General features: G+C 33.5%; 3 protein-coding genes across 3 annotated transcripts in view; 1 reads left to right on the forward strand and 2 right to left on the reverse strand.

The window, feature by feature from the left end:
- LOC108692688 (serine/threonine-protein phosphatase 6 regulatory subunit 3) overlaps positions 1–2,332 on the reverse strand; it is a 6,216-nt gene extending 3,884 nt beyond the window's left edge. Inside the window, exons 1-8 of the mRNA XM_018201069.1 lie at positions 1,740–2,332; positions 1,548–1,627; positions 1,291–1,442; positions 1,078–1,199; positions 703–873; positions 405–583; positions 215–328; positions 3–127 (exon numbers count right to left, since the gene is read on the reverse strand). Coding sequence (XP_018056558.1) covers positions 3–127; positions 215–328; positions 405–583; positions 703–873; positions 1,078–1,199; positions 1,291–1,442; positions 1,548–1,627; positions 1,740–1,799 — 1,003 coding nt within the window. The 5' untranslated portion in view covers positions 1,800–2,332. The remainder of the gene's footprint in view (positions 1–2; positions 128–214; positions 329–404; positions 584–702; positions 874–1,077; positions 1,200–1,290; positions 1,443–1,547; positions 1,628–1,739) is intronic.
- Positions 2,333–2,620: 288 nt separating this feature from the next.
- Positions 2,621–3,420, forward strand: LOC108692687 (transmembrane protein 258). The gene is made up of 2 exons (XM_018201067.1): positions 2,621–2,910; positions 3,158–3,420. The coding sequence occupies exons 1-2, from the start codon at positions 2,908–2,910 to the stop codon at positions 3,395–3,397; spliced, it is 243 nt and encodes an 80-aa protein (XP_018056556.1). The 5' UTR covers positions 2,621–2,907; the 3' UTR covers positions 3,398–3,420.
- Positions 3,421–3,819: 399 nt separating this feature from the next.
- LOC108692607 (tumor susceptibility gene 101 protein) lies at positions 3,820–6,666 on the reverse strand. Its single transcript, XM_018200939.1, has 8 exons — positions 6,347–6,666; positions 6,174–6,258; positions 6,022–6,087; positions 5,412–5,575; positions 5,206–5,326; positions 4,886–5,115; positions 4,390–4,745; positions 3,820–4,263 (listed from the first exon to the last, which is right to left on the reverse strand). The coding sequence occupies exons 1-8, from the start codon at positions 6,398–6,400 to the stop codon at positions 4,077–4,079; spliced, it is 1,263 nt and encodes a 420-aa protein (XP_018056428.1). The 5' UTR covers positions 6,401–6,666; the 3' UTR covers positions 3,820–4,076.
- Between the last annotated feature and the right edge of the window lie 510 nt (positions 6,667–7,176).

Below are 7,176 nucleotides of genomic sequence, written 5' to 3' on the forward strand. Positions count from 1 at the left end.
TGGCGGCTCTAGAAGAAGTTTGTGAAGATGTTCCAAATATGGTAAGGTAGCATTTGAAATTTTAATACACTGCTCATTATCCGTAGTGTCTTCGCTATTACCATGTACATCTCCTTCATTTGATGTGCTGCAAAAAATTCAAACTATTGTACATTATGCTTTATTTATAAAATGTAATTTTGTAATATTGCAAAATATATAAAAAACGTCGTACTTGCTGGCCCTTTGACCTAAAAGTACCAAAAGTACTTGTATTCCACCGACAATACTACTTTCTACTTTTTCTGCTGTTAGGATAGTTTCTAACAATAGGCTCACAGTTTCTCCTCTGTGTAACAAAATACATTATTTGCAAATATTCGTGTAAAGAATAAATTATCATAAATTTGCAGGAATAAACTTACGATTCTAAAGTATTTAAAATAGGATCTGGATCAGCACGTTCTGTGGATGTACGTTGAGTTTCTCTAGCTACTGTCACCATATCGCAAAGTAATTGTGCCGCGTTAGCGTGTTTGACTACTTCTGAAGTAGGTGCTAACAATTTTACCAGTCTTTGCACTAAATGTTGACTATCTAGCCACTATCAAAAAGAAGCACACACATATGTTGAAAAAAATTTAATTATGCAATATACCAGAATTTAATTATATAATGGTAGTCACATAAATAAAAATTTAAAAAATATAAAAATCGTCTTACATTTAATATGTTTTGACGCATATCACTGCCCTCAACCTGAGTAACAAGTTTGAGTACTAAGTCCATGATAGCCGAAGTCTCTAAATGTTGCAACAACAAATCTACACATCTCTGACGACTTTTAAGGAATTCTAAAACCTGTAAGCATGTGAACTGATAGGAATACCAATTCTGGAATAGATGGAAATGTATAGGATGGATAAGCATGTGGATAATATAGGAAAGGAAAAAAAGTTTGTTATTTAATGAATATTACTTGTTATCGAAAATGTCAATCTCAAAGTTATTACATTAAGTACAACTGACTGATCTTAAAATATATATTACATAAGAGTTTTTTTACGTAAAAATAAGAAATGTTTAAGAAATAATTACCTGGTCACTTTTACGAGCAACAAGAACTCCGATAGTTTTACTGAAAAATGATGCAAGTAGTGGATTTAATGGTTGATCTGTATCTATGAAAGAATATAATTTGGCCAAAAGTGCCTCGTCACCTGAAAAAGGTTCAAGAAACATATTCATAAAATATAACTTTACAAATATTCTTCTCCAGTCTATAGATACATAACAGAGCTCTGAATATACCTGCCAGTTTCTCATTCAATGTAGGCACATCGCATGTGAGCAACTCGCAGGCAACATTAGGATACTTGTAGCGCCAACGTTCTTCGATGTCCGTGGATGGTTCCTTAGTAGTTAATGTAACTAATTCTTCCATAACGGCAGGCCTTGTAAGACTACAAATTACACATTGAAAAAAAATTTATATTTTTTTTTTTCAAAGATACCATATAGAATAAAAGCTTGATTTAAAATCAGATCTAAAGACTATTTCCACTTACTATTCGACCAGCTTTTTGTTTTGACTTTTGCATTCCTGAAGGATGTCCTCCTCATCCATCAATTCATGAAGTGTGACATCCTGTAATCAAGTAACCGATTAGATACTGTCTAACGAGATTCCGGAGGGAGGGAGGAAAAAGAAAGGCTCCCTCGTGGGGGAAGTATAAGGAGGAGAGTCTGAAGTCACTTACCTCTTTGTTGAGCAATGCCTCGATATGCGGCGATGACACGTAATTATTCGTCCAGAACATGATGCTGACCGTGCGCTACCTCTGCAGCTTAATATCTAAATGTGTCGTGATTTATCGTAGCCCGGGACAATCGTCCGACTCACATTGGCGTGGCGTAGGGACGCACGCACGGGGAAAGGAAAATGGTGCAACACGTCGCGTGAATTCGTTCGGTCGACGAACGACTAACATCGCATGCACACGTATATGTATCCTCCTGTCGATTCTCTTTAGCACTCTTTAGCACCGTCTGCTCTAAAAACCGCTGTCGTCACGCACACTACTTCCTCGCGACCGCTTGGTACGCGATTACGCCACTGTTCCAGCGGCTCTCGCAGCTATCCCGGTCGTTCCTGACAGTTACGACGTAGACCAACGTAAATGACGCGAACGTGGATTCCTACTGTGAGACGATGTACGACGATAGTACGATGTACAACGATACCAGAATTAACGAGAGAATCAAGTGCGATCAAGTACGGTTGGACTCGCAGTTAAACGTGATATCACCACCGGACGCTCTCCAGCGTGAACAAGCGCTCGAGCGTAGAACACGACGTATGAGAAGGTCGAGAACGGAGAAGCGCGGAGACTCTTTCCTTCTTTCACCCAGCTCGTCCTTTCTTCTCCAAAAGTCCGAAACCGTTAACTGCACTCTGCTGCACTTTCGTCATTTAAAATGGAACGTCGGAGAAAGAAATATAACGCAAAATCAACTATCTGAACGGTTTAAATTGTATTTTTTTTTTTCACATTTTCTGTATTCAGGATGAAGAAGATATTCGCGTATTTCGTATTTTTATATTGAAACAAAAAAAAATGCAGCTCATTGAAAGTGTAATTGTAACGGTTGAATAATCGTTTTATCGACTGAGACAGTAAAAAAAAAATGAAATATTTGCGGAAATATAATTAAATATGATTGATGCAAGATGACGTCACGGTAGAAGACAAATACTTTCATTTCGCTAACTACCTCTAATTTCACGCGCTATGCTTAACCTAACCTAATGCCAACTGATGCCACGATGTCAGTCTATGTTTGACAATTCGTTGTGACTTTAAAGTGTTTGACACTTTGACCGGAATATTTTCTTTTCTATACGTGAACACGCATCAATTTCAAAAAATGGCAAGTAGCAATTGTTATTCTTTACATGTTATTCTTTACTAACAATCGAAAATTCTTTCTTTGACTCTCGTAAAGTTAGTATAGATTACTTCAAGTCACATCTAACCTTAATCGTATTCGCCTCAAGAAATATGAGTAAAAGGACACAGAAAAGATATAAATTTAAACCAAGTATAGATATAAATTAAATATCTGTGTGTCAATCATGTTTTTATTTTTGATTTAATTTTATTGTTGATTGTTTTAGGTTGAAATCGAGTCGATGACGAGATATGTCTCGCCGGTAAATCCAGCTGTCTTTCCTCTGCTGGCTGTAGTTTTATTAGGAATTGGAGTATTTTTCACGGCCTGGTTTTTTGTATACGAGGTTACCAGCACGAAATTCACGCGAGATATATGCAAGGAAGCACTAATTTCATTGGTCGCAGCGCTATTCTCTAGCTTTGGAGTATTATTTCTGCTGCTCTGGGTTGGAATTTATGTATAGACAACTAGAAATTATGTATCGATAAGAAGTTAATATTTTTACTGAGCAAATATCATGTATTTGTTAAAAAAAAAATATATATATATATAATATGAAATATGAAGTTTTTTAATTCTAATAGAGAGAGAGAGAGATGATACACAATAATGTAACTAAACTCGGAAAGATTTCTTGTAATAATCATTGCTGTAGACAAATACCTAATTCCGAATATTTTATATTGTGCATAAGTTTATTCAATCTTTATCACAATGAAGGCATGAAGTTTGTAATATAGGTACACAACAAGTTTTGTGACACCTCGAGAAAATAAAGACTCGCACTCGTTTTTTATAAACATAGACTATAGCGTTATTAATCTCATCATGCAATATTATATGTAGTAATAACATATATAGTTTCTGTGCGAAAGAATTACATCATTTACTTTCATATTTGAACGTGCTATAATTGTATCTTCATTAACATATATATTCTATTAAATGTTTTTCTTGTAAAATACAAGTCTTTTTTTTCATACAGAGAAGAATATGGTGTTTATTGTCGATGAAATAATTCTCTGTGCTTTTTGACACCGATATAAATTATATTCCATTTTTACCATATAGCACAATGATATATTTTATTTAGAACAAAACGGAATATTGCAGCTTTAGGATGAAGTGCATGAGGAATATGTTTAACCGACCAAACCGGCTTTCTGTCGACATCTTTGCATTAATGCTCTCAACATAAATTGTCTACGCGATAGTTGCCGAACTTGCTTCAGGAACGCATCTAAATCTAATATGCCGGATCGCAGTCCTTCAGCAAGATAGTAAATAGCATCTTCCGTGGCTGCTTCTTCGGCAAAAGCATTTAGCATCCTGGAAATTAAATGATGTTATAATTATATATAATTAATCAAATTTATTCATTACAATATCAATTCATACAATTAAAAAAAAATTCATAAAATTATTTAGCAGTAAAATCGTTATTTATATGCTTACTGTTTATACAAAGGCGCTATAGTAGTAACAGCTTCATCGACATCTATCGATTGATTGTCAGACAATTTGGCAATCTCTTTTTCTAATTCTGCTTCCTTATCTTGTAAAATATTAATATTTTTTTCGAGCTCCTGTTTCTCTTTTTTGAGTTTATCAAAAAGATCTGCCAAGTGCGACGAACCGCTTGTTAGCTCTTGCTGCGTTCGTCGCAGCGTCTCAAGCTCGGCCTGTAACTGTGAAAACTGTTCCTTGAGTCGACGTCGAAGCTTATCTTCTACCGCAGACAGCAAGGATGCTCTTATATGCTCCTCTGTAATCGTGCCAGATCCACTGGAATTTGGTTGTATCGTCGGCGACTTGCGAATAATTACAAATACTTATTTAATCTGATATACCTTTCAGTAACTGTTTAATAATAATTTGTACAATAATTAAGATTAAAATGTGAATATTAATTATAAATGCCTTGGACTAAAAATAAATAATAATCGTATACCGGTTGCGTGACTGGTGGATACGGTGGATATGAACCACTGTAACTTTGTGGTGGATAACTGGGCGTGGTTCCTGCATAAGAACCATAAGAGCTTGGATACGGAAATCCTCCGGATGCTGTCGGAGGATATGGTGGGTACACATTACTACCACTGGAGTATTGAGAACTTGGTGGATACGGAGGAAAGCCAGAACTTGATACATTTCCACTACCAGGTACAGGCATGAATGCTGCATGACAAGTTTGTATGAGGTATTTAAATGAGACAATAATAAAAAATTTTTTAAAAGCTTATTATAAAACTCTATAAGTATATCTACATTGAACAGGATACGGTGTCGAACTCTGTTGCGTTTCTGATCTTGTCTTGGCATAAACTGGAGGCTGTTCCCCAAAGGTAACAATCATAACTTGAATTAAAGCAAGCAAATCTGAATTATGCTGCAATATAAAAGAATAAGTAAATAAATACAAAATTCATATATTACAAAATTCATTTTTAGTGATCAATAGTTAATCTACTCACAGGCACCCAGTCATGAAGATATGGCAAATAAATTTTACCATTGTGATCCACAAACATACTGACTTTAATATGCATATCTGCTGTTGGCTTAACATAGCACATAGGTGCATTATTGGGATGAGTATCCATCAACCATATGCAGATTGGAATATTGTAACAAGAACCTAGAAAAGCAACAAGAAACAATTTTTAATAGTTTTAAATTTATTTAGTTTTGCAGCACATTGATATCTTTCTAATATGCCTGATTGAGCATCAAATTATTAAAAATTGCTTGTCGATTTAATTTAATTTGTAATATTATTACAGTAGTTTAATTTTACAGTAGTTTAATATTATTACAATAGTTTAATTGTGTTTATAAGTTCAGAAAACCAATTCGGAGTACAGTTCAAATGACTAAATATGATATATATGCATTATATATATATACACACACACACACACACACACACACACACACACATTATATTATTTAAAGGTTAAAGTTCCAGCGTTATAGGCTTCGACTGTTATAGGATTTAAATTCTTATTTGTTGTATATTTAATAATTTTATTGTACAATTAACATTTATGTTTAAAAATTATTTTCAAAAGAAAGAAAGATTACCTTTGTAAACAACTGGTATAGTTCCTTGTAAATTGAGTAGTTCCTTACGCGAGCCATCATTGAAAACTAGTTGTGAATGATAAATAAGTTTAACGAATTTAGGAATATCAAGAAGCATTATATTTGAAATTATTGCAAATAATTTTACTTACCAAAAGGTTCAATTTTATACACCAAGCCTTTGTAAGTATTTAAGACATTTATTACATGCTTCTTTGTTATATCTGGATTTTGATACTGAAAAACAACATTCTCTTTTTATATTATGAGATCAATATAATAACATCATTGTAATATCATTAATGTAAGGATAAAATATTTATACCTTAGATATGCCTTGTCTAATCCTTCCCTCATCAAAAGGTGTCATTTTCACCATTTAGCGTAGCTAAATCGAAATAACGACAGATTCTGATATCTCCCTATCAGACGTATTCCAAACAAGTATCAAGATAATTTTTTAGACGTTGCAGTAACGTAATAGAAGGTAATTATCGTTGAGTACGCTTGTGTCTGTATTATCATTGACTACCTCGACGGAATCTTGATATGATGAGATCGTCAAAAGGATTATTGCGAAGAATTTATTAATCTGTCATACGAATGCGGAATGCACACGAAATGTCATCATGAACCATTATGAACTATCATGAATAATTTGGCATCACTGTCGTGGCTGTCATAGTTCAATCATGAACTATGCAAATTATCGAGAGATTTTAAACGCGATATGCTCGACCAATCACAGTAACCAAGACACAGTATAAGTACATATAGTATGGACACTGAACTTTTCATGGGTCTCCAATTTTTAGTATGCATGCGTCTGTTTCCAACTAAGAATATGGCTGTCTTCAATAAATTGAAATTGCAGGTTAAGTTAGCTGGATTTAAGTGAGATCTTCATCCTATAAAATATAATTAATAAAATTAAGTTTTATTAAAAAATTAAATCAAATTTTTTCGGAGACGCTATATTATGTAAATTGTTATATTTGTATATGATAAAGTATTCTCGTAAAAAGGATGCATTTGTGTATGTATATTATTAAATTTACATTTAATAATAATTTTCATGCAATATATTATTTTTTCATACCTAATTATTCAATTATTTTCTTATAGTATTTTCGTATAGTATTTAATAAATTATTA

The sequence above is a fragment of the Atta colombica genome, unplaced genomic scaffold (genome assembly GCF_001594045.1).
Source record: "Atta colombica isolate Treedump-2 unplaced genomic scaffold, Acol1.0 scaffold78, whole genome shotgun sequence".
Classification (NCBI taxonomy): Eukaryota; Metazoa; Arthropoda; class Insecta; order Hymenoptera; family Formicidae; genus Atta; species Atta colombica.